This window comes from Thunnus albacares, chromosome 5 (assembly GCF_914725855.1).
Source record: "Thunnus albacares chromosome 5, fThuAlb1.1, whole genome shotgun sequence".
Classification (NCBI taxonomy): domain Eukaryota; kingdom Metazoa; phylum Chordata; class Actinopteri; order Scombriformes; family Scombridae; genus Thunnus; species Thunnus albacares.
In genome coordinates this window covers 17,463,362-17,489,654 of record NC_058110.1, presented here as the reverse complement: position 1 = coordinate 17,489,654, position 26,293 = coordinate 17,463,362, and the positions used below count along the sequence as shown (strand labels likewise).

Below are 26,293 nucleotides of genomic sequence, written 5' to 3'. Positions count from 1 at the left end.
GCATGTAAAAAATGAAATGTGATCTGAAAGCTTTTTTTCAAAAAACAGCCTAAAATATGCCAACATGTAAGCTGAGAATACATACATTACACTGTGATTATACCAAATGTTAAAGGTAAGTTAATAGGTAGGTAAGGCATTGGCAGGGGATAATAATAAGTGGGTTTGGGATTGCGAATCACATCAAAGCATACCTTTCTAGAGATCTGCATAGCAGGAGCAGGCATTAGGGAGAAGAGGAGACAATGGAAGGAACACAAAGGGTTAGGGAAAGCAAAAAGTGCCGAGGGAATCAGGGCTGTGTTAGGAGTTAAATAAGTTAAATAATCTATAGGAACATAATGTAACACTCAAAGACATGGTGCACATTCAAATGACAAACCTGTATTCTCCAAAAGTCTCATCCTTCATAGGTCGCGCTTCCGAGTCCATCGGGCCCTCTTCTTTATCTTTCACTGAGTAGGAGAGAGATTATTGGATTTCATTATCACAAAGATCTCAACCATGTTTCTCTCTAAGCCACTGTTTGAGACACTGATAATGACATTCTGTCAGACAGTGAGATAACAATGAGTGACAACATTATCCTATAAGATGTTTCAATATGTGGAACAAAAGCATTTGGACCATCTGAAGACATTTCTGCCGTTTATAGTTTGTATTTTGACTTAATTTCTCATCTGACTTTCAGTGTTTTAACTACCACTATGAATCTAACTATTAAAATTCCAAACAATTTAAATAATGAATTGTAGTACAATGCCAGTGGGTATGGTTGGATTTATTATTCAATTAATCCTTGCTTTTAGCACAGATGATTAAGTCTACTTTAAAAGGAAGCAGAGCCACTTGTTTACCCCTCTCTATGGAAAGGGATGAAAGCCTGGTGCTTTTCTCTGACCAGTCAGAAAGTGGCCTGCAGTTTGCAGTTACTCTTGTGGTTTGTGATTATTACTTCACAGTCCCATCACAGTAAGGAAGTAAGGGCAGGCTTAGAGGTCTGTTTCACCACATGTTTGATGTGAAGGCTAAAAGGGAGAAGACTGGCCAAGTGAAAACTGACCATTTATTTGGCGTTGGAGCCACTAAAGGGAGCACAAAGTGTTAACGGAGCTGTTTGGGAAGCATTTTAAACACGGGGCAATCTTATTTTACTGTCTTCTTCCCAGTAATCTTGTTTACTGCGCTGCATTCCTGTAACTGCTTGGCTCCGCTTTGCTCTGCAGTGTCATTTTCATTATCAGACAGCTTTATGGCTCCAGACTGTCCGGTGTTATCCAAAATGGCTGTGTAGATCGTGTCCTTAAAAGGGCATGAAACCACTTGTCTAACATTACATTATTCTCACAAGCAACATTGTGGAGATGAGCTAACCAATGCGGATTCTTACAGTTCAACATCTCTATTGATGAATGCTTAATACTCATCATGGTAGGTCACACATACCTGAATACTTCCCCCCTTTACTCCTCTTGATGAAGCAGAGGATGAGCAGTATCAGCAGCAGCAGCACGATGGCGCTCACAACGCCGATGAACCAACCCTGTGTTGCAAAGCTTGGCTCCACCTCGGTCACTCCTTTAGGGGGAAAAAGAAGTGGAAGGTGGAAAGGAGAAAGAGGCTGCAGTCGAATAGTCTTTTTTGCTTAGGAAGGTTCTTAACTGAGTGAAATGACCCAGAAGTCTCTGAGTGGGAGCCATGATAAGAGCTGTTCAAATTCTATAAATGCTAAGGAAAGGTGCTTCAATGCTTCCTTTCTAATCTCCTTTAGCATAGGGTACACTTGACCGTCCTTTACAAAAAGAAAGGAGATAATTCTGATAACTGTTTTTGTCTTCAAATCGGAAATTGGAATAGAAATTAAATCAAAACCGGGGGTGGTGCGTCATCACTGCAGGTACACTTTTCTTTCCATGTACAGTGTTTCCCTGTTGAGTTGCAGTGGAAAGATTATAACAAAAAGAGGGAATTTGGCACTAAAATGACTGTAACGTTGAAAGATATCTGCTTGAGTTTATTAAATACTTGCAGGGATCGCCTCCATTAAGAGAGACGCTGTGCACATTTATGGACGAGGCACAGCAGCATAACTTCATTATTTAAATCTCCAGACAGGCCGTTTCTTCGCACAAAAAAAGGCCACAAAATACTGCATTGTATATTTGTTTATCCTGTTATCAAACAAGTTGAACAGAGCTTTGGACGGAGGGTACAAGGACCCACAGCCTGTATCAACCATAACAACTTCAAAGCACAATCAAGTCGACATTTCAAGGTGTTTGGGTTGTGTGTGGTGGTTCTCAAGCTATTTTATGCACAGGCTAATAACAGATCATAATCGGCATATTAAATATAAACCAGAAGTGTTATATCTTGCATACATTTAACATCTATTTTCATACAGTAATTGGGATTCAGGAGGGTGAGCATGAGCAAGCATTCTCAATATGACAATTTAATTTCAGTTTTGTGACTGGCAGCCTATATTCCTTTTTTATATTCAATTCTGATCTTGGTAATGAAGTAATATTTTTCACCATGTTGTCAATGTTTATATAGCCTGCACAACACAGAGAGAATGACCAGGCAAAGTATCTGAGATGCCATTTTTGTAGTCCATCTTCAGCAGATCCACGTCAATAACATCCGCTGCCGCATAATTACATAGCTCAATGTAAGTGGAGACAGATTCTCTTAGTACCACGGTTGTCTTTCCTTGTCCTTATGAATTCTTCTTCACATCTTTCCTTGATCTCGTGACATTTTTCATCGAGGTCAAGGAAAAATGGTTAGGAAAAGACAATAGGAGGTACTTTTCGACCACAGCCAGAGTAAGTTTTTTGTAATAGGGATGAAAGTGCAAGAAAAGTGGAAAGGATGAAAAAGAAGGAGAGATGAGATAAAAGAGGGAGGAGAATCTAGATGTCACAGCTACGGTCATGCGTCTAGTCTCCCTTATGTTTCTCTCTCTCTGTCTGTCTGTGTCTGTGTGGCGTGGGCGTGGCACTCCTTCCCTGACTCTCCTGGTTCCTGGCTGATTGCAAACATCTGTCTTCCATCAAGCTCATCATCCTGCAGCATATCTACTCCGGCTCTTCACCCACTCCTCACCAGATCATTGTTTCTGCCTAGCTAGCTCTTCAGGGCCTCTTACTTGTATTACAGTTGATACCTCGCTAACTGCCAACCATCTGTTCCTCTAACCCTAACCCTAACCCCTAACCCCTAACCATAACCCTAACCCTAACCCTCATTCATCACCACCCTCCATCCCTCAGCCTCAGCTTGCTTCATCCCTGCTCCATCAACCTCCATTCCCCGCTTCCCTGGCAATAAATCCTTTTCATTCATCTTAATTCAAGTCTGTGTCTGCATTTTGGTGTACATTACAAATCATAATACTAGAGCAAAAGAGACAGAGCATTATGTATTCTGACAGGGTGGCATTTCACAGGGGAACTAAAAAAAATGCAGCACAATTCACCAAACAAACACAAGTAATGGATCATTTTATGTGGCTAACCAAGCTCTCTTTTAACATAAGTCTTTGAAAGCACTTCACAGGCAGTGCAGGGGACTGCAAGACATTCTCTGTGGGATCAGGCTTTATATTTAGAAGTGGGAAGCCCAGAGGAGCAGCAGAGAAGATGAAAGAAATAAAGATGAATGAAGGCAGAGCGCCCATATTACCTGTTCCCTCTGTCTCAATGTCAGTCTCCCAGAAGGTGGTGTTGCTGTAGGTGAAGCGTAGACGATAATGAGAGCCAGGAGTCAGGCCCTGGAGCTGGTAAAAAGACTGAGAGGAGTTCACCTTTTCTGATTTCTTCCATTTACTGCCATCTGCAGAGACATAACATGAACCTCACATGAATCCTTTCTGTTGTTCAGGAGAGTGAAATTATTCCTACGAGGGATTAATCATTTTAAAGTGATTTTTCCATATGCACATATTAGTGTAGATATTATACCATTTTTGTTGAGGTAGTGGATCTGGAAGCTAACATTCCTGTGTCTCTTCTTGGCCACCCAGCTGAGGTTAACTGAGTTTTCTCCCACAGACAGGCTGATGTTGGCAGGAGGCGCTGAAAGACATTCAGACAGAGGAATCGCATTCGTGATCTGGTACAATCTGGTCCTGTCAGATCTGTGGGTGGAACATGGTAAATTGGCTCTGTACCTCCATCCAGTGTGGTGGCACCCTCCCTCATGATGGGCTCTCCGTCCCCAGAAGCAGTGTGACCCCTCAGGTAGAATCGGTAGTGGCTGTGTCGGTCCAGGTTCTTTAAGGTGAGATGGGTGACTGTGGGGTCATCTATTGTCTCTACCTGCATGGGACTGTCATCACTCTCCACAACTGACAGCAGCACAGACACAAAAACATTCAATCAGTGCTTGATCTTCAACACATTGTTAAGGGTGACAGGTGACTGACTGATGAGCATTATTAGCAGGACATGCTTTTGACACTTCTCCTGTGTTATTGATTCTTTCTGGAAATGTATTGCATGCTGTCATATACATTGCTGATATTTTTACTGATGGTGCAGCATAGAATCACTTATTAAACAGAAGAGTTTATGTGCTGGATGTTGGTAAGTTTGATGGATGAGCATGAAATGTGAACGATGCTGATTTGAATTGCTCACCCCGTTGGTACTGCAGTAGATACCCTATAAGGACTCCATTGGGCTGGCCAGGTGGCGTCCAGCGGAGGGTCATTTCTGTCTCTGATGGGCTGTCCAGCACCAGGGACGAGGGAGGACCAGGAACTAGCAGCAACGCAAATAGGCCTGATTAAAATGCACTTAGCTTCACAGACATTATTATACTATTTTGATCCATTGTCACCCGTTTTCCCCAACACCTTAACTGTTCATGCTCTGGATATCAGTGTCATTTTCTCTGCTGTAATCCACTACCTCCCATCCACCCATCTCGCTCCATTTTTGTCTCTCCCTGACAATCATTACACCTCCATTCCCACTTTATCTATCACCTCCCCCCATGTCGTCCTTCCCTCTTTCAGCTCTCCCCATCTACCCCCGTTTTTTGTCCCTCCCTTTCTCACCTCCTTCATCAGTCTTGAAGGACAGCGTCTCAGAGAGGGGTCCTTCTCCCTTGCTGTTGAATACACTGACAGCCAGGTCATAGTGGGAGTACGGTCTAAGATCACCGATCACCTTCCTCTCCTCATTGGCCCCGGTCTCCACCACCATGGTGGGCTCTGGCTCCCTGGCCCTTCGGCCTCGGTGGTGGCCCCTGGAGCCGATCCTGGTCAAGTGGATCTGGAGCCAGAAAAAGAGGAAATATCAGGTTACATTTGAACATTAAAATACTTAAATGTCAAACATTTGTCATACCTAATTCAGTTAATATGTCTGTTTCAGAGATGTCATCACATCATCACACATATAGCAGTGTTAAAACTTCTCAGTCATTACACTGTGTTTTCTAAAAGCTGTTTGAAAAAGATAAAAAATTGCTAGGTTGAATGGAACATGCATCATAGACCCAAAAGAGAGGGAAGTTAAGCTGTGTGGCTGCGGTGTGATACATTTGAAGGTGAGATCATCTAAAATCTTCACAACCTTGAAACTAAAAAGAACTCTGAAGCCTTTGCTTCAGCCTAAGATCTGGCTGCCTCTGCTGTAAACCCAAAATATGTATTATTCATGAGGACGCTGAATATGTTAGGCCAAACAAAAGAGGAGATACAGGATCAGTACCTTGTATCCCAGCAGGTGTCCCCTGACTGTGTCTCTCTCTACTGCTGCCCACGTCACCCTGATGGCAGTGCTGTTCAGTAGTGCAACACCCACATCCATAGGAGCCTCCAATGGAACTGAGAGACAATGACACACAGGAAAGTGAAGAAAAGCTCATTGCTGAAAAACTGCTTAGCAACTGTTTTAACGTTTTAAATTATACCATCCTCTCCTGAGTAGCCGATGACAGGGTCTGGCTCAGGTCCCTCCCCTTTCTCATTAACAGCCTGCACTTTGATCTCAAAGGCAGAAAAGTTGCCGATGCCACTGACGATAAATGGCGGTGCTGTTGTGTAGTTGGTGTGCCAGTTGGGTCCACTGCCCACCACTCGCCTCCACAGCACCCGGTACTTGAAGTCAGGTCCATTGAAGTTATGCTTGTCCATTTCCTGTAGTGACAGGAAGAGTAACCAGTAAGGCGCAAAACCTTTTTAAAAATTGTTTGATGCTGCTTTAGATAATTGTGCATTCATTTAACAGGGGTACCTTCCAGGTGATGACTAGATTGTCTGGGTCTGTGGACTCGCTCCTAACATCTTCAGGGTTATTGTCGGGTACTATGATTGCAAAAAAGGTTCAGTGTTTACTGTCACAATGAAAACTTGTAGTTACAAACGCTGAAAAAAACAGGGTAAGCTGTGATTCTAACCTTCAGCAGGTGTGTTGAAAATTTCAGACGGGTTGCTGGGGTTGCTTAAGCCCACTTCATTGACGGCAATAACCCGGAAACGGTAGGACATGTAGGGCCGCAGAAGGAGGCTAGCACGCTTCTTGTTTCCAGTTACTTTCATCAGCTCTTCAAAACCTCTCTCCTTTGAACCTTCGTCCTCAAACTCAACCACATACTCTGCAGAGACAAGAGAGAGAGAGTCAAGGAGTGACGGAGAGAGACGGGAAGTAGCAATAACAGAGCAATAGAGAGATAAATAAACACTCGGTTGAGATAAAATCATACAGAGATACTCCAAGTTTCACAAAAGTCTGATGCTGCAGATCAAATAATAATCCTGCCCAAGTAATGAAAATAGAGCAGCCTTTCATTTAGCCAGAGGGAGATACATGATATAGGTTTGTTTCTCTGAGTGTTGGAGTTACACAAGGTGTAAAAGTTTATGTTTGCATTTGTGTGTATGTTTGTGTCTGTGCATTTCTTCACTCGGTGGCAATACTGAAAAAGTCAAAATCACAGCTGGAGAAATTACAACATTGCCACTGTCAGTATCCACATTATCCACATTAAAGCAGTTTTAGCATTACATATGTAACAGAAGAAAAACAGGGGAAAATGGTGTGTGCAGATGGTCAGTATGTGTGCATTCGTGTTTGTCTACACTAAACCTGTCACAGGGCTGTTGTGGTCATCCCCAGGAGTCCAGCTGAGGGTGAGTGCACGATGCTTAAGATCAGTGATCTGGAGGAGGACAGGGGGGTCTGGACGATCTGAGGGGGACAACAGTGATGTCATTATCACAATCACATTTTATTATATACATACAAAGGCACACAGTTTAAACAAGGTCTTCTTAATTTAAAAACTATGTTAAAAATGACTAAACAACATTGCATTTATTGCGTAGGCCTGTTGTATACTGACACTTGCTGGTTTTTGACCAGTATGTGTTCAGTGATCTTACCAATTAAAGTGAGGGTGCCACTGGATTCAGCCATGTCCAGCTTCGTGATGACCTGACAGGTGTAGATGCCTTCATCATTTTTTTCCACATTATCTATAACCAAGTCTGGTCCTTGCCATGTGTATCTGAGGAAATACAGTCGTCAGTGTTATCCTCATTCCTTTTCCCTTTAATTATGATCACATCTCTTTATTCATTATAATTACCATGTTGTTTGTTTATGTAACAGGGATGAAACAGATAAATATTCTAAAAACATGGTAAAAAGAAATGTAACACATGTAATGTATATACTGGGTGGCTGAAGCTAATTTGTAGCTCTCAGCAAACAAATGGATAAAAAAAAGAAGTTGATAAAATAATCATTCCTGTCAGTAATTTCTATTTTCCTCTTTATTGTCTATTATCTTATGTTTAACTTAATGTGGGACACATACAGCTTCTGATTGTTCTTCCTCCACTGATAGAGTGGGATGCCAAGTTTGGGGTCAACTCGGGCCAGACAGGTGAAGATTGCTTTGTTTCCAGGCTGCACCCTCAGAGTCTGCAGAGGTGACAGGATCACTGTCCTGTCTGGGGTAGAAAGCAAAGAGACATATTATACAATGTTGAGACATGCAGCATGAGGTGCAAATAACATCAGCTGCTAAGGGACACGGCGTGCGTGTGTGTGTGTGTGTCACTCACTGAGCACTTCCAGGTTTGCACTGATTGACAAGTTGGTGTTCTGCACAGAGCAGGTGTAGTTGTCCTCATCATCATGGGTGACATTAGTGATCTCAAGCCCCCCATTGGTGAGCAGGTTAACTCTGGGATCTGCCAGAAGCGAGAAGGCGCTGCCGTTCTCCCTGGAAACGACACACATGCACCCAAAAATACACATTAGCAACCTTGCAAGCAGTGGCTGATGTATTCACCAGTTTAATTGCCACATTTTTTCTAATTCACCAAACAGAATGTTTTTTTTTAAACAGAACAAAGCCTGGTTGGATACCTGCCACACTGGCAACATTGACAATCACAGCCCAGATGTAACAGCATTTGGCTGTTAATTTATGCATAATGTATAAAGAGCTACCTACGCAATAATATCACCTCTGTGAAATTTGTTAAAATGAAAATCTGTCAGAAAACAAAGTAGAGTAACAACACAATACAACATATTATACATAGAATACAGTGGAATGGAGTAGGTTGCTCAAGTGCCTCACCATATGACCTTAGGTTTAGGAGAGCCAAAGCTCTCACACTCCAGTAAAGCCTTTTGTCCTTCTATAAATGTGTATGTATTCCTATCCTCAGTGAGGATCTGAGGAGGCAGCTCTGAAACAAAACACAAAGAGAAATGAGACATAGATGTAAACATACATAAATGAAAAGACGCCTGCAAGCTAGTTCAGGCAAACCAACTCCAGTTGCTGTTTCGCTCACATGCCATACTCCCCTCACTGTAATATATAACCAACACACCCTTATAATCATGGTGGCATACTTAAGTCGTTAGTGCTCTGCTCACACCTTTGCTGCACGCCTGCAATCCACAGTCCAATCACCCAGATGGAAAAACAGCATGTTAAAGAAACTGTACCCTCCTCCCCTCCTTTGCCCTTCAAATCTGTTTATCCAAAAAACAATTCAAGGAGTAGTTTGAATAGATTCTATTTTAGCTTCAAATGATAGTACTTTGTAAAATAACAGTTTCCATTGAAACATGCTCAGTTTGTGGGAAGATTTGCCATCTCATAACCAGGATTTGTTTTGCTATTGTTAATCCTGCAAACAAAACTCTCTTCTTATGTACAGGTAAGGTTACGGTTAAATCGTCATTCAACATGATTTGTGGAAGACAAGGTACACAACTCTCCAGTATGCCAGAGAGGATGGAGGCAAAACAAGTACACATTTGGGCAATTGCTAACATTTGCTTTTGGAGTGCATAAAGTGCATAAAGGGTTTTGAGTAATTCTTAATTGGCATCTTTTTCTCTGTGTTAATTCAAATCTTTGAAATAACTTATAGTGCAATAATTGGTTATTATAATTGAAAGAAGAAAGAGTCATGTGGTTCCATACTCTCTGCTTATTTACACTGAAATCGTACTCTTTTAGATCAATATTCCATACAGCAACACAGCCTACAGGTCTATTCAATTTGTTTTGCACTTTTTTATGCAGGTAAGAGACAAAACCAAGTTTTGAGTTTACTGCAGTCATTAAATGCAACAAAGGATGAAGTGCCAAGGGTTAATCCCAGGGGACACTGTACTGAGCTGCTGGGCAAATTAAATGTGCATTTAACATCTTGAAAATTTCAAAGTCCATCTTCATTAAAAATGTCTGAAAAGGCAAAGAGTTTTTGTTTTTGCCACTGTTGAAATATAACCGGTTTGCCACCAAAAAGTAAATTATTGTTTCTGAAGATGGGTGTGTCTAAATGCCATTTTATGTCCCATTGACCAATTCTAGCAACTTGTTTCCATGCATTAACTGAATGTGCAATAATTAGTCCAAAGTTATTCAAGCATTTTTTTTGGAAATATCAGAAAACGAACAAGAGAATATTCTTAAGAGTATATGGTAGTGCTATTTGTTTTTCCAGCTCAAGCCATGGTACAGCTGCCTCCTTATCAAACCATTTCAGCAAAGGCTTAAGCCTGAATGAAAGATAATACATTTCAAAGTTAGGAAAAGATAAACCTCCTGTCTGTCTGCTATTTTGGATTGTAAAATTACTAATTCTTGGTTGTTTGTCACACCAGATAAACTTGAAAATGTGTGCTTGCAGTCTCACCTAAAAAACTACTGAGGGTGGTAGGTGGATCATGTTTGAAAAAAAAAAAAGCGCTGCTATTCCATCATCAAAGTCAACATTACCCATTGCAGAGTTCAGAGGGAGTAAGGAGGATTTTTTGAAATTGATCTTGTAATCTGAGACAGTGCTAAACTTATGAATGATATTTAGTGCTGCTGGTAAGGATTGTGGCACATTGTCAAGGAATAATAATAAATCATCAGCATATAAAGACAGTTTATGATATGTCTTGCTTACAACAATTTGTTCCACTTCTTGAGTGTTTCTGATCTTCTGCACTAATGGTTCAAGAGATAAGGTGAAGAGTAACGCTGACACAGGACATCCCTGTCTGACTCCCCGTTCAACAGAAAATTACATTGAACAGTCATTAGATGTAAGTACTCTTGCTGTTGGGTTGGAATACAGAACTTGATCATATCTATGAACTTTTCTCCAAAACCCATATTTTTCATTGTGTACCATAAATATTTCCATTCAAGTCTGTCTGATGCCTTCTCAGCATCTCAGCATCCACTTTAGTCCACCCAGATTGATCTGAATGGACTAGTAGGCAGTACTGATTCAAGACGCCTTGGCATACAATTTTATGTCTCCATTAAGTAGACACTGGACGGTTACTTGAGCATAAATTCCTATTCCTCCCTTTTGTGGTAAAACTGTGATAATAGCTGTATTTACATCTCTGTGGAAGCTTCCTTCTCTAATGACTTGCTGGAACATATCCAATAAGAGAGATCAATGTTTCCATGTGGGGAGCAACAAGGTCAGTGCCTAGACCCCAAACACTCATCTACTAATTCTACTTTTAATAATAATCTACTCCATGGGAGTTGGCTGACTGAACTCTGTTTAGTAAGTAATATGTATGGCTCACCAATGACGTAGACGTTGGTGTTGGTGAGGATGGTTCCATGCTTGTTGGAGGCCCGACACTGGTAGATTGCAGTGTCTCCAAAGTTGACATCATTTAAGATCAGAGATCCACTTGCTGTCAGAGTCCGTCTGGGGTCTTTATCGGTTGCTGTTACAAAAGCACACACACACAGTCAACACATGCACAGTAACCAGTGAGGTAAGGTGTTGAGGTATGTATGAGCAGGTGGGTGTGTTTACGGACCTGAAAGGGGGGTCCCGTTGATGGTCCAGGTGATAGTAGGAGAGGGGATGCCGTCCGCCTGGCAGTCTAGTCTGACATTCTCACCTGGGGCATATAACTGACTGACTGGCTCTTTGGTCCAGTATGGAGCCGCTACAAGGCAAAAAATATATTGATCACATACAGTACAAGCAAAACATTACATTCTTAAGTTACACTGTACAAAACCTTTACACAAGACAGTGCTCAGTAAAACTGATGGACTGAGATTGATGGGTTACACCCTACAAGTTGTCAAAATCTCACAAATGAAACAAGTAATCACCATTCTGCTTTTTGAGGGGGTTTTTTATACTTAAATGGTCAAAGTCTATTTACTAGTCGCAGCGGGTTGTACTCAGCTTGTGACAGTTGCATAATGACTTCTGTTAGTCTGGAGGAGCTTTGTCAAGTCTGAAAAAAGTATTTAATTGATATTACCCAGGTTTCTTGGCTCGAGCTTAAAGAACCAATTTGTAACAGAAAGACACAGACATTTACCTGGCAGAGAGGATTTATCGAACAATGCTATTGAGTTGCATTATGGGAAATGCAGGGCCCAGTGTTTTAGGCGTTTGAACCATACTACAGACTTAATGTCAGGATATCCCTACTGACCGTTTGTTTTCCAATTGTTTGTTTTATCTGGCTTTTGCTAGTGCCCCACCTTTATGGACGTGCTAAACTAAATCGTTTGAGAACTTTTTTCTAAGAGCAAAGACAAAGAATTAATTTCCTACATAACTGGAGACAGATAATAATTTTGCCTCAGTTGCTAATTGTGAAGCAGGCTATATGAACTGGCAATTGGCTAAACTAAATGATAACAAGATACAATAATGTGATTAATTGTGAATCTGGATTTTTGTAGTTACCATTGTATTGTAAAATCAATACTTTGGCTGAAACGATCTTTATTCCACATGCCATATAGCGTATATATATATACATACACTGTATGTATTATAACACTTCCACTGTGTGTACCTGAATCATTTTGTACGAGTGCGCATAAGTGTAAGCATATGAAAACGAAAAAGAAAATTTAAACAACAGCCAGCTCTTACAACAGTCATAGAAAATGCAGAACCTAGTGTAAGTGCATAAATCAGTCCATGAATAAAAGCCTTCATTCAAGTGTATTACTGTACACACACCCATGAGAACAAAGTCTATCAACCACCAATTTTAAAATAATAACATATTGTTGGTGTTTTTTTATGAATTCATTATAGGTTGAAAAACATTTGAGTGTGTGTGACATACCTTCCACAGTCACAGTGTATGTGTGTATGACCTTCCCTTGAGAGTTCTCAGCTATACACTGATATTCGCCACCGTCGCTCTCTGAGATATTATTGAAGCGCAGGCGGCGGTCAAACATTTCTTTGGTGGTCCGAGTTTCAGACAGCTCGCCGTCTTTCCTGTGCCACGACACTTTGGGGGTTGGACTGGAGAAGAGAAGGGAGGAAGGAGTTTAGCAGAAGAGGGAAGAATGTGGACGGACAAATAAAACAGAGGAAGGGAGGGAGAGGAGAAACAGAAATGTGGGGGACGGCGATTGAAAGTGTGAGGAAGTGGCCATGAAATGAAGGGGGCAGGAAGAGAGAAACAGAGACAAAAGAGAGGAGATGTACATGAAAAGGAGAAGGCGACAAGAAGCAGAGTTATCAGGAGACAGCGTAAGATAGATAATGGAATGAAGAGTGTAAAGACGTAGGAGAAGGGGAGAAAGATGGATGTGAGGGCAGGTAAGATTGATTAGAAGGAGTGGCTCAAGTTTTCTGATTGATGGGGGCAGAAACACACACATGCGCAAACACCAACACTCACAGGCCTTGGACGATGCACTCAAGCTCCAGAGTCTGGCCCCTGAGGGCGTGGTAAGTGCTGTGGCTTCCAGTAGGTATCATCATGTGGGGCCTCCTGTTCCGCAGTACTGAGTTGGCTGAAGAAAGAGAGGCAGAAACATAAAGAAGGAAAGAAAGATTCATACATATGTATGGGTAATTTTCAGATTGCCATGCTGCTGACACAGCAGCCACTTGAGAGACTCTGACACACACATACACATACACATATATGCAGGGTGTGGAATCATGTGGAGAGCACTTTACCTTCCTAACAACACATCATGGTACAGATTTTCTACACACACACAGAGGCCTCATGTTAACATGTGTTCATCTCTCTGACCTCTAGTTGGGCCACAGATGCTGGCAGCCACATCTCAGTGTGAGCTGCATCTCATTACCACTGGGCTGAGGAGGTGATGGGACCCCTGCCGACTCTGGGGCCGTCTACTGGATATGGTCATTGCTTTGGTCAACACAACATGGTACTACATGGGGGTGAGTTGACTTTGGTTTAACGATGAGGCCTCAGCGGTTCTCAACAAATACCATTTTGCATATTGTGTGTGCCAATTTCAACTGACAAGTAAAGAGACTGATATTTGCATTGCTTTGTGATCATATGGTATTTCATACGCAATCAAAAAACTGTATCTTTAAGTTTCATACTACTGAGCTGGGGAAATTAGTATCACATCATCATCATCATCATCATCTGGATCTCTGGTATCAGCCTGATTATTCATGGTCTGCATTTAAGGTTTGTTACTGTCCAACTGTACAGGTTATGTATCAAAATAAACTTATCAAAACAAATACATGTATCGAGGACAGGTTTGTGTTTTTTAGTTTAGGTTTTTTGTTTTGTTTTTTCTGTTATTTGGTAGTATTACAGAATAGTAAAAGAGACAAAACACAGGGAGAATGAGGGGATAATGATATGTGACAAAGGTACCCTGCCAGAATCAAACTGGGAATATCATGGTTATATGATATGCATCTTAAACCAACTGATCAGGACACAGTGTAAACTTATTTTTAAAGGATCAGTTCACCAAAATTACCACATATATTCTTTTCATTGAAACCACTTTACCTCCCCGCCCCATAAAAATAGTCTCTTTAAAAAACCTGTTGGAATTGTGTTTGATCAGGTGTTTCTGTAAAGATATGTTGCAGTTGAATTTTTAATATAATTATGCTATAAGCACCACAGTTGAAATTCCATTTGCCTTCCTTTAACTGAGGTAGAGGCAGTAATCTCAGAGGCAGATATCTCAAAACTATTTGCATGTCTTGATACCACTAGAGGTAAGCCAGAAAAAATGTTTTTTTAGTGTAGTTAAATCTACCCTTTGATATTATTTAAGAATACATTATGTAAGAGAACTGTGGCCCTCTTGTGTGTTGCAATGTGTTTCCTATGAGGCTGCCATACAGTTTAACTTTTGGAAAGAATTTAGATGCCTGAAATAACAGCAGTAACATTATTGATGGCCAGTTTCACATAGAACTCAGTTTCATGCAACCTCCTCTTTCTCTAAGATCATCACACTCTATTGGTTTAAATTTTGAATAAAGGCTTAAGATACTTTAGTATCAGTAATATCAGTACAGTCTAAGTGGGTCAGAGTTTTATTTGATCTGGAGTAAAACTCACAGGGGTTGACAGTCAGAGTGGTGGGTTCCTTTGCCAGAATTGTGCGTGTTGCAAGGTACTGAACGTTGCAGGTGTAGTCATCCCTGCTGTCGTCAGTTGTCAAATGGGCAAAGTACAGGTTGCCATCCTTCCCCACCACCACCCGCTCACTTAGCTGGATATGGGTTAGCCCTGTAGAGAGAGGGAGAAAGGAAATGAGAAACAGAGCAAGAGAGACAGAGGAGCTTAAAAACAGAGTGAAATAGTGAGAGGAAGTAGAGAAGAAGATTAGGGGTAAGAACAGACTCTGCTTAGCCTACAAAAGGTGACGAAGACATTTAAAGAAAAATCCAGAGATAGATACATTTATGAAAGAATATTCTAGACACAGAAAAAGAGAAAAAATGATACTGTTTCAGTCATAAATATCAACTAACCCTCTATAATGTGATAAAAGAGGACAAGAAAAGGATGGAAAGACAGTCTAAATGGCAGATTTGTTGAAGAGACGAGAAGGATTGTAATGGAAGAAGAGATGGAAGGATAATGTACTCACTCCAGTCCATCCAGTGAATGATAGGCTCCATAGAGCTCTGTGGGGGGTTACACTTGAGAACAATACTGCTTCCCTCGTCAGACTTCACGTGAATCTTTTTTTCTTTCTGCTGGGACGGGGGAACTAAAGAGAGGTAAGCAAGGATAAATGTACACTCGTAAGTCTGAGTAGATACACACACGTGATGAACATACTGCAAATGTACACAACTACCTGTACACACATTTACTGTGTCACATAACGGTTACCTGAGGCAATCCACGTCACAACTTAAACACACAATGCAGTGTATAACTTTAAGGATTTGAGATGAAGAAGGCGCCAGATTGTCTTTTGTCTTGTAGAAGTAGAATGACGTTATTTGTGAGTCATACATGTTTGCTCCCCCCCCCCCCCCTCCCTCTCCTCTGCCCATTGTTGATAACCCCACAGGAGCTACTGAAGAGTGCTTCACATGACATCAACTCAAGACCGTTTCTGGGGAAACCGTTGTCAGGGAAACTGTGAAGGAAGGAGGTCGCCCAGGAGAGAGCCAGTCGCACAGGTGGATGGATACGCAGAGGTGCTCTTTACTTTTGCCCAGGGGCCTGCGTGAATTTGTGTGCTTGTGTGAGCGTGTGTGTTCATGAGTATATGCTGATTATCATGTTATTGCATGTAATTATGTTCTGGGTGGCGGTACTCTCAGCTCTCAGTGTGAGCCTCCATCTGCAAACAAATGAGCTCTCTATAAAGCAGGGCAAGGGAAAGGTTTATATGCTGGCTCCGCTCACAGCTTTGTAAATCGCTCTGTTATTGCTGATAAAAAACAACAACATCTCAGCTCGCTTCTAATCTGGACCTTGAGGGCATTTACAGGAGCGCTAACACTGAACCTGACATCTATGAGAGGCATGGAACTCCTCTAATGTGATGTGGTGTGTTTGAAAACATATCAGAAGATGTTTGACTTGTTTGATACTATTTCAAGGGGTGTGATTTCTCTCACAAGGTTAAAGTCAAATGATACAAATCCATAAATACTCACTGAGCATAACTCAATTTGAATAATCTAGTTATTAGCCGTCTTCCAAAATTTGGTCACATCATATTTCAATAACTTATCAGTGGTTGTTTTAGGAGTGATCAGTCACGAGTATCTTCTTACCATCCATGGTGAGTACAGCCTCATTGGAGACAGCTGTCCCCAGCTCGCTGGACGCGTAGCATACATATTTGCCTTGGTACTGCTTCAGGGTGTCCATAGTATTACTGAGTGTGTAGAATGCGAATGAGCCAGACTCTTTAGAAACCTTCAGCTCTACGTCACTGCCTGGGTCAAACTCCTCTCCGTCCTTTGTCCAATGGAAACTGGAGCAAAGAATAATATAATCAGAAACACTGATGGCAGATTGTTCACTCAAACATCAAAGTCACAAAAGCATTTCCATGCCTTTGAAAGCAGTTTCAGCTCCTATGAGATGACGTCCTTACATGAAATGCCCTTACATGTCACTGAATTTGAGGACACAGATGAACTGCTGCAAAATTGACACAAGGTGCCCCAGTGGGATTCATAAGCTTGTGCTGTGTAATTGCGATATTCATCTTTTACTTGGCAATCGCAGCAGTTTTCCACTTCAGAGCAGCTAAGACACTCTGAAAAGATTGCTCAGGGCTTAATGACATTTATCCCTTGTTGATATGAAAAGTCTGACTGGGAGAAGCTGTGCTCTCATGTAATACTAATATGTAGATGTCAGCTGAACAAGGAGAGGGAAGGTCACTGTGCTCAGTTGTCTAAAAAGATTGTGGGGAGGCTCCTCCATGACTAATATATGATCGACGTAGACAAGCCGTGGTTTGTGTGTGTGTGTGTGTGTGCGTGTGTGCTGACTAACATCGGTGCAGGGTCGCCAAAAGCTTCGCAGTTCATAACAAAGTCTTCAACACTAAAGACGGTGACAGACTCCGGCTGTGTGGTGATCATTGGAGGTGTCTTTACTGCAAGGACCAAAAATAAAAGTTAGTGCCATGACAAAAGCACGCATGCACACATACACAGTTATATGGTTTAGATAGGTATAGCAACATGCACACACTCAGAATAGCGCTGCAGTCTTAAGCCTGCTGCGTTCACATGACCTGCTTTCCTTCTGCATGCTGCTGTAATAACTCCTGCTATGACACATATTACCCCAATGCAACACACACATCCCTATGGCCGTTGGTAATGGCTTAGCAAACAGCACAGAATAACAAGAGATACGACTCATTTTCATAGTTTAACAGCTGCCGATAAGCATACTCAGTCAATATCACTTAAAAAGACCCCCCAGAGAAAGAAATGATATGTAGGCTGAGGAAAAGAGTGAGAGCAAGAGAGCAGGCAGAGAAAATGGGTTGGGATGAGAGGAAATTGATACAGCATAATGTAAGAGGGAGAGTTCATGTAAAAGAGATATATGGCACAGAGCCTGGGAGACAGGGAGAGGGAGGGATAGCGTCTGTGAGCCTTGGGGGAAATGAAGCAAGGATTTTAAAGGGAGAAAGTAATGACCATCAGAGGAGGTTTCTCTTTCTCTGTCACCACTGTCCATAACAGCCGTGAAGCAATGCCTCGATAGCAGACTCATAAAAACCAGCATGCTGGGATGTGGCATGAATACTGTATTGAACCAGCGTGTTTGATTCTTCCGCAGGCTTTATGGCCTATCATGTTGTATTTTTATGTTCTGCTCTTTGCAAGTTATAGAGAGAAATTTAAACCTTTTTTTCCCTGCACAGCTTCAGGACGCATAGGCTGTTTGAAGTGGAACAGAGGTCACAGCTTGATACTTGTTGGTAGAGTCTTTAATTTGACTTTAAGGGAAAGAGACAGAGCCCAGGCCAGAGATGAATATACATTATGTAGGTAAATGGTTAAAGGAGGACACAGAGGATGGAGGAGGGGGGGCGGGGTGGGTCTGTGGGAGATGAGAAGAAGGCGATGGAGATGGAAAGCTGAGTGGACAAGGGAGACGGATAGAAGTGCAGTAAAGAGAGAGCACATGCAGAGAGAACAGAAAAGCAGAGACGGCGGATAAAAAAAACAAACAAGCAGTAGGTTCACAGAGATTCATAGAGAGACAGATAGGGAGAGCAAGGGAATATAATGAAAGAATTCCCACTGATATAGGAAATAAGCCCATTTTCTCAGCTGATCAAATTGAAGTTTGGGCTGCAGGCGCTGCTCCATTATTGGCAGAGGAGGAGGAGGAGGAGGAGAGGAGTCGGTGCTTAGTGCTTTAACTACTCTTTATTTCCCCATGTCTTTGATCTGACAGCCCTGCTGCCTCCTTACAGTCAGCGGCTCCTCACACTTCCTCCTCCCTGCTCCTACAGGGATCTCACCTATTGGGAGCCACTGAGGCTAAACACACACCTACATAGTGAAAAAGAGTGCACAGAAAACACACACATCTTCACAAAGAAACACACACGCACGCACGCACGTCTCCTGGCTGCACAGACGATAAAACACATACACAGAAACAGATGCGTACAGTAAACACAGACACAAACGCAGGCATAACACTGCAAATGTTTGTGCACTGCACGCCAGATTCATTAAAGCGCAGCACAGTGCAAAAGGGTTTTTACTGTGTGCTGGATGGAAAATAACATCTCTGCACTTACAATCACTTTGGCGGTCTGTTAGTCCACAGTGGTGTCCAGAAAAAAGGCAATGAGGGAAAAAATATTTTTAGTTACAGTACAAAAGAAGGAGAAAGAGATCTTGAAATATATAGACAAGCTGAAATCACCTAGATCGATAGATAGATAGATAGATAGATAGATAGATAGATAGATAGATAGATTTCACTGATAACTGAACAACAATTATGATACATGGACGATAAAGCACTGTGATGGAGCGTAGCTTTTAACCCCGGCCTCCTTGACACAGATTCTAACGCATCTCCTTTATTGATCCCGATCACCGCCTCTAATTGAAACGCAGGGGACACCTTGACCTTTTACATCTTTGACCTGCTCCTCCTTCCTCCTCCTCATCATCCTCCCTTCATCCCGCTCGGCCCTCTCACCTCCATGTCACCCGGCCCCTTTGGGTATTAGATTGGGATATTTACTGCATTTCATCAACATTTACGAGACGTGTGCATGTGTGTGTGTGTGTGAGTGCATGTGCTTGTTTGTACATACACTGTTGAACTCCGTGTGGGTGGTGAAAGACTGTGAATCATTGCAAGCGGTCTAAGATAAAGAGTGAACAACAAACACAGAAGTGGAAACAATATTCTCTCTCTTTCAATTGGAGGTCTGTGGGCAGGCCAGCAGCAGCAGAGGAGATGAAGATCAATTTCCCTGCAGGGCCACAAGCTCAGCTGTATTTCTAATGCCCACATATTGCATCGAGGAGGAGGAAGAAATGAGAACGAGTGATAAAAAAACCTAGGAGGATTTTTGTTGTATAACTCAGTTGTTGATTAAATCACTCCCCAATCTGATTCTGGTCTACGCCAAGGAAACCAGATCAATAGTGGGACTAATCAATGCAGTATGAGGGGATCAATTACAAAGTAATTAGACACAGCACAGGCACAGATGAGTGCTAGGCAAAGAAACCTCAGACAGTGCAGCCTTTTGAGCATAATAGCGCAATCCAACCCTCAATATTGAGGTTACTGAGAGAGAAACATGTTCATTCTGCTTATTTGCACTAATTAATCATGATGAAAGATCATTATTAGCATGCTTTGATGAATCAACAATGTAATTAACACAACAAATAGATCTTTGAACCTCATGGAAGCATTCAGTTTCCATTGTTATGAATGGTACCGTACAAATCTGTACTCACAAGTGGAGGGTATGTGTATGGCTGCTTGGCTGAGCTGGGCAGCAAGGGAAAGGAGGAGGAGGAGGACGGGAAGGAGGCGGGTGGAGCACCGCCCCCTACTGCCAACCTGCTGTCGCTGCGTGTGAGGCATTGCTCACTGTCCCATCAAAGTCCCACCTGCTCACACACACGTACAGTAAAATGCACACAGAGGGCAACCTCACACACTGAGCGAGTGTGAGGCTATGTTTGTCCTCCAGGAGGCCTCGGCTTTGCCTTGTATGGTCCCTAGTTTCTTTTTTCTTTTTTTCTCTCCCTTCGTTCTCTTCTTTAAGTCAGGTCCACGCCCTCCTGCTGGTCTCCTCTCTGAAAGATAAAAGAGAAGGGAGGAGGGGGGGGGCGAGAGGAGCGGAGAGAGGGAGGGGCAGAGAGAGGCCATGTGTCAGAATGGGAGAAAAATTACCCTGCACCATGTGGTCAAACCTATAGACAGACCGAGACATGGAGTTAACACACCAATCAGGAGTTAACAGGACAAAACCCAACAAAAACCACAGACAATGCCTATCACTGGACCTGTTCCCCAACAAAAAAATCTATTTAATTTGGTTAATTATATGACCAGTGGCCCATATGGACGGTCCAGTCAGCAGGACAGATGGACAGAATACCACAACAAGAAGCTGAGCAGAGCCTCCGAGCATCCAGATGGGCTGTGGACAGACAAAACGCAGATAATACACAGACAAACCAATAGTGGACAATTAGGTTGACTGGTCGGGTCTGCATTGCGTGGACTGTACAGTTTGGGTGATATTGCTGTGATAAGTGTGCGATAAAGATGCTATCAGTCATGGTGAGTGAGGCAAGCCACCCCTGCTAGGAGTCTATCCGTTCTCCATCTGTACCCTTGGAGCTGGTCCTCGCCACAACATGCAGGCTGTCCTCCCCCGCGGCACCACGTGGCGCAGCCTGCTGATTGTTTACACTGCTCACAATCGCACACAAAGAGCTGTTATAGCACACTATGATTAAGACTTACATGTGAGACAAAAGAAAATGGCGATAATAGAAAGAGGATGCTTATTTAGCAGCCTGATTGAAAGAGTTTTGGCTCTGTGCGCCGCTGCTTGTTGGCAATGCCACAGCGGAGTGATGAATAACCTTGGAGAGTAGGGGAAGGTCAGACAGGAGAGGAGATGGAGATGATGGAGAGGACAGGAGGGCAAGAGGATGGAGAGTGGTGATTATCATTCATTTTCTTTTTTTTCTGATGGGTAATGGCCAACCAGTTAATTACTGAGGCTATTTTCATGTCACTCAGTGGAGAATGTATTGAAGAATATCTTAAAAAGAGAGACAGGAATATGGGATTTATCTACATCAACAGAGCCAAATTAGATGAAATTAAAGACCAAACAAGAGCTAAGCCCTTAATAAGGCAGTTTAAACTAACAGCATTAGGATTAAATGAGCCATTACACTCACTTGCTTGCCTTGTCAAGAGAAGGGCACAACAAGCACATAGAGAGGGAGAAGAAGGAGGGGTGAAGTGGGTGGAGGACTTAAGGGGAAGATAAAAAGTACAAAAGTGGGTTTAAGGAGAATAGCAGAGGAAGAAGGAGAGGTGTAGGTAAGGAAGCAGAGAGGCAGAGTGAAGGAGGGAGGGTGAGAGGTGGTGAGAGGAGAGATGTGGAAGGAGGGGAGGAGGAGGAGGCATGACAAAGGGTGACAGCTGTGACACTAATCCTATACATCCACTTGCACACATACACACACAAGAGCAAGCTCCTCCAATCAGAGTGTGCAATCGTTTGCTCACTTTCTTGCTGTTCGGCTTCTTCGAGGCCGCTTTAGTTGTTGCTCTCTGGAGACAGGGCGCCAATTACAGTGATCCGGTCTTAAACAGACCTCTGAATGAAGGGGGGGGGCTAGTCAGGGTATTAGCACTGGTGTTAATGTGATCTAAGGTGGGAGCTTGCCTATCAGTGCCCCCTCCAAAGGGATGGTGGGAGAGCCGAGTGGAGTGAAGCAGCACGCTGATTAACGATGTGGCGCGCCGTAGCTTGTCATGTCGCCAATCACAATCCACCGAGGGAGTGTGCTGCATGTGCACAAGCCGGCACACACACACTCGTGGGGAGCAATAGACACACAAAGAAGGCTGTAATGCATGGATAGACAGACAGAAAGGAACGCGGACAGACAGACACACACCTCGAGTGGCCTGACAGAAGAGATCAGACAGATAAAAGGGCATGGTCCAGTGGGTTCCAGTCAGGAGGCAGACCTTGCCAAAGAATATTCCAGTCATGTTGAATAGGAGCAGTAAAGGGGAACACTATAATAGGTTGGGAGGGGTGTGTGAGTGAGAGAGAGGCTGAGACAGACAGACAGACAGACAGACAGAAAGAAAGAGAGAGAGAGAGAGGTGGCATGTTTGCCATGTAAATGAGGCTAAACCAGCCACCCAAACATGCTGATAACACAAACTGATGTGGCCTGCATGAGACACACTGACACACACACGCACACATATACACACTTCTGTGTGAATGTGTGCACGGCATGGAGCCCAGTGGCCGCTCCATTATCACAGGGGTGAGAGGCACTGACATCTTAGCAGATGCCTGATTTCACTTCTTCAGGGTGTCCGCTGTGCAGCTGTCAACGATCCAATCCCAGCCCTTTTACCTGCTTCATTGGACAGGGTCAAAGGTCAGGCCTGAGATGGCTGCTTGCAGCTGGGCTGAGATGACCCGCCACCGTGTTTCTGAGTGCTTTTAAAAACTATTATCACCGCCGAGATGTCAACGGGCGCCATCAGAAGTCGTTCAATCACAGGGAGATTGTAGAGTGAGGGGCGCTGCGTTGAGATTTGAGGGCGTGGTGGTTTCTTTTTTTTTCCACAAGAAAGCCTGACTGCAGAAAATTAGCCGCCAACAGGCCATGTATCAAACTAGCCAAATCGACCAAATCAATTTTGCAACTCGTTCAATTATTCATGAATTCCTGCTTTGAGGCGTTTTGCTTACAGAAACCCAAATAAGCCAAACATTTTTTATTGTGCTGTCATCAGTAGCGTTTAATTGCTGGAGTGCCATTGTTGTGTCTAGCCCCTTGTCATCCATTAGATAGAAAATTGTACCCTTTCTTTCCCTGCAAAATGTAGTAATTAGCATTAAGTAGACATGATGGGCGTTGCCAAGGACTTTCCAGTGCTGAATAGGCACTGAGGAGGAGGGGGGTGGTAAACACATGAGATCAAGCCACAAGAGTCAAAACATGTTCTGAGTTTCACACATCTTCTGATCCCTATCGTGCCAACCACAGGATATACATGAGAGACTTTCTCTGTTTGCTTCATATCCTCACATATCCGTGTGAGAAGCCGCTGTGTTGATGAGTGTAGTCTGGTATATTTTCCCTCAACACAGTGAGTCATGCGAATATCAACTCTGAGAGCTTCTCTGTTCTTTGATCACATGCGTGCCGCTCTACCGGCTTCTACAGAGTGTGAGCGTTAGTGTTCAAACATGTGTGCAGGTCTTGTGTCCTGTCATGCCTCGCTTTTAAATATTAATTACCTCCAGCTGTGAAGATGTGTTGGGGGGAGAGGGATGCGGGGACGGAAGGAGGGAGAAAAATAAATGAATACATGCCCCCCTTTACCCCCTCCTCTCCCCCCGGGGTTCGTCTGTCTGGAGAAACATCAGGCTGAAAAGAGACAGACGGAGGGACAGAGGAAAGACGGCGTGATTTAGACATAAACAAAGAGAGTCCACACTAAGACAAATGGACTGATAGAGTTGGGCATTACAGGAGCAGGGCAGTGAGAGATTATAAGGGTCAATGGATAGTAAAAGTGATTGGGGGGGGTGGGAGGGGTCTAAGGAACAAGGTGATGCTGATGGGGGGTAGATGATCAGGCCCCCTAAAGAGTGAATTATTCATAGAAATCTCCTTCCTGCCGGCACAATTTGCCCTAAATTCACCCAAATTCATAATTCATTTGCACCCCTCACCATACATTCAGTTTGGGCCAAGACTGATGCTGTCCATCCATACCTGGTGTCTTTGCTGTGTCTCTCCTTCACTCCCTCCCCTCTTCCTCTCTCTGGCAGGGTCATACTTAATGCATGAGCCTGTTGCAGTGAGACAAGTCTCAGACCCACTTTGTCGCTACAGCAGAAAAATACCACAAATCATGTGAAATAATACCTGTTTCTGCGATTCACTCCATAACGCAGAAGTGTCTTGCATCATTTGCCACAACGAAGATTGCATTTCTTACGAGCCTTTTTTTTCACATTTTCTCAAAGTGTTTCTACTCACGAGCCGAGCCTTAATAATAGGAACTGTCCAAAAACAATGAGTGCCCATTTTCCTGTCACCTTTTTATCAGTCTCCTCCTACTACTCTCCCAGTCCCCTTGGTAGCTGACACTAAAAGCTTTTTTCCATTTCCCTCCGATCACTTTTCTCGATACATTTTAGTCCCTCCTCCTTGCCTCTCCCTCTCTTCTTTCTATATTCGACACTTTTTCTGTCATTTTAATAAACCGCTGCGTTAGCACTCTGGCTCAGACAGTAAGCAACACGACTGATTAATTCAGTATTTGCAACTTTAATGGATAATGGGCTTTACGGCAGAGTGGGAAACCAGTATCTCTCCCATGTTGGTACTCTTTGTTTAAAAGGCCAAGTAACTTGTGCTTCAAGACCAATGATCCATGGTCAACACCAAATGGAAATTTACTAGCAGAAAAAAACTGCAGAGCTTTGGCTTATCTGGAATCAGGATACACAGACAGCACATTTATCAATACCACTATTAGCATAAGCTTGGCTGTTAGATACTTTGCTGCTCCCACCGGTGTCAAATGCGGCGATAGAATGCACACCATATTTCCCTCATTTTCCAACGCCTGCACTCTCGTTCTGTCAAGGGTTAAGGGTTAATATTGGAGTGACACAAAGCTGGAGAAAATAAAGGTTGTCAGAGAAGCCCCCACTCTCTCTCTCTCTCTCTCTCTCTCTCCATCCTGGTTGCCATGACAACAGGGTCTCCACACAGCATCCCCCCTTGTACATACAAATTCAGTTATTCACACACATGGACACTAACGGGTTTGCGGTATCACTTATATATGCGCACACACGTACACACGCTCACTCATTTGCTGGCCCACACTGACAGGCCGTCCCTCAAACACACACACACACACACACACACACACACACACACATTCATGTGTAAGCACACATACTGGATGTCTTCACATTCATATGTACACATACTTAAATCAACATGTGCGACATGCATAATCTGATTTTGCCGCGTTCATGTGACACCTACAACATCATAATTAATGTTGTTCCAGGACCGTCATTGCAACTGACCAATCACGTTGTTGTGATGTCAAAGCTTTGTGACTCAGGGGAAAATGCTGCAATCCATTGTACTCAGAACAACAGAAAAAACAACCTCCGACACAGAAAAGTGCAATGGTACAGCCATTCAAGTCAGAATTCGCCAACAGAAACACACCTGACGTCAAAACAATATGGCGGCACACAGGGTGAACAGTAAGCAGAATTTTTACTTTGTAGTTTACTATGTAGTGATTGTGTTATGAAACGTGCCATAACAACTTTGTAGTTGCTGTTTCCATTCAGTTGACTGATCTGTGCTTGATAGAAGTCCTTGCGAGCATGTGGTACTAGCCTACTCCTCCCGTCTCTTTTAAAGTGTGCTAATCTGTTAAATCAGTGTTTCTCTTCACTAATGGCGCCGTGGTAATTGATACAGGTCCTGAGTAGATGCTTGTGAAATCCAGAGACTTGCCATACAAACACTAGTTTGCTGCAGGCATCCATGTTTTCCCAAGAAGATGCACTGGGACGCATTTAGACATTAATTATGATGTCATAGTAGGAACAACACCGACACGGCGATATCAGATCGTGGCACACATGGCATACAAGAAACACCCAGACTTGGCAGAATGTGTTTAAGTTACTAAAATTCATTCAGACTTATCCAACTAAAAGTTATGATAAAAAAACAGAAGTA

At 42.9% G+C, this 26,293-nt stretch overlaps 1 protein-coding gene across 5 annotated transcripts in view; it reads right to left on the bottom strand.

Annotated features, from left to right (window-relative positions):
* l1cama (L1 cell adhesion molecule, paralog a) overlaps window positions 1-26,293 on the bottom strand; it is a 45,465-nt gene that overhangs the window by 3,039 nt on the left and 16,133 nt on the right. For 2 of the 5 annotated variants that reach the window (XM_044352064.1, XM_044352065.1), the window contains exons 2-28: window positions 20,240-20,584; window positions 19,054-19,068; window positions 17,277-17,379; window positions 16,544-16,746; window positions 15,397-15,519; window positions 14,862-15,032; window positions 13,182-13,296; window positions 12,615-12,799; window positions 11,331-11,462; window positions 11,088-11,234; window positions 8,611-8,722; window positions 8,087-8,247; window positions 7,837-7,972; window positions 7,400-7,524; window positions 7,104-7,205; window positions 6,415-6,612; window positions 6,252-6,322; window positions 5,929-6,154; window positions 5,727-5,842; window positions 5,069-5,285; window positions 4,647-4,769; window positions 4,178-4,354; window positions 3,969-4,082; window positions 3,691-3,840; window positions 1,447-1,578; window positions 383-455; window positions 195-206 (exon numbers count right to left, since the gene is read on the bottom strand). In XM_044352064.1, coding sequence (XP_044207999.1) covers window positions 195-206; window positions 383-455; window positions 1,447-1,578; window positions 3,691-3,840; window positions 3,969-4,082; window positions 4,178-4,354; window positions 4,647-4,769; window positions 5,069-5,285; window positions 5,727-5,842; window positions 5,929-6,154; window positions 6,252-6,322; window positions 6,415-6,612; window positions 7,104-7,205; window positions 7,400-7,524; window positions 7,837-7,972; window positions 8,087-8,247; window positions 8,611-8,722; window positions 11,088-11,234; window positions 11,331-11,462; window positions 12,615-12,799; window positions 13,182-13,296; window positions 14,862-15,032; window positions 15,397-15,519; window positions 16,544-16,746; window positions 17,277-17,379; window positions 19,054-19,068; window positions 20,240-20,369 — 3,569 coding nt within the window. In that variant the 5' untranslated portion in view covers window positions 20,370-20,584. Of the gene's footprint in view, window positions 1-194; window positions 207-382; window positions 456-1,446; window positions 1,579-2,143; window positions 2,813-3,690; window positions 3,841-3,968; window positions 4,083-4,177; window positions 4,355-4,646; window positions 4,770-5,068; window positions 5,286-5,726; window positions 5,843-5,928; window positions 6,155-6,251; window positions 6,323-6,414; window positions 6,613-7,103; window positions 7,206-7,399; window positions 7,525-7,836; window positions 7,973-8,086; window positions 8,248-8,610; window positions 8,723-11,087; window positions 11,235-11,330; window positions 11,463-12,614; window positions 12,800-13,181; window positions 13,297-14,861; window positions 15,033-15,396; window positions 15,520-16,543; window positions 16,747-17,276; window positions 17,380-19,053; window positions 19,069-20,239; window positions 20,585-26,293 lie in introns of those variants that run through there. The other 3 variants (XM_044352067.1, XM_044352068.1, XM_044352069.1) reach the window with 3 other exon arrangements.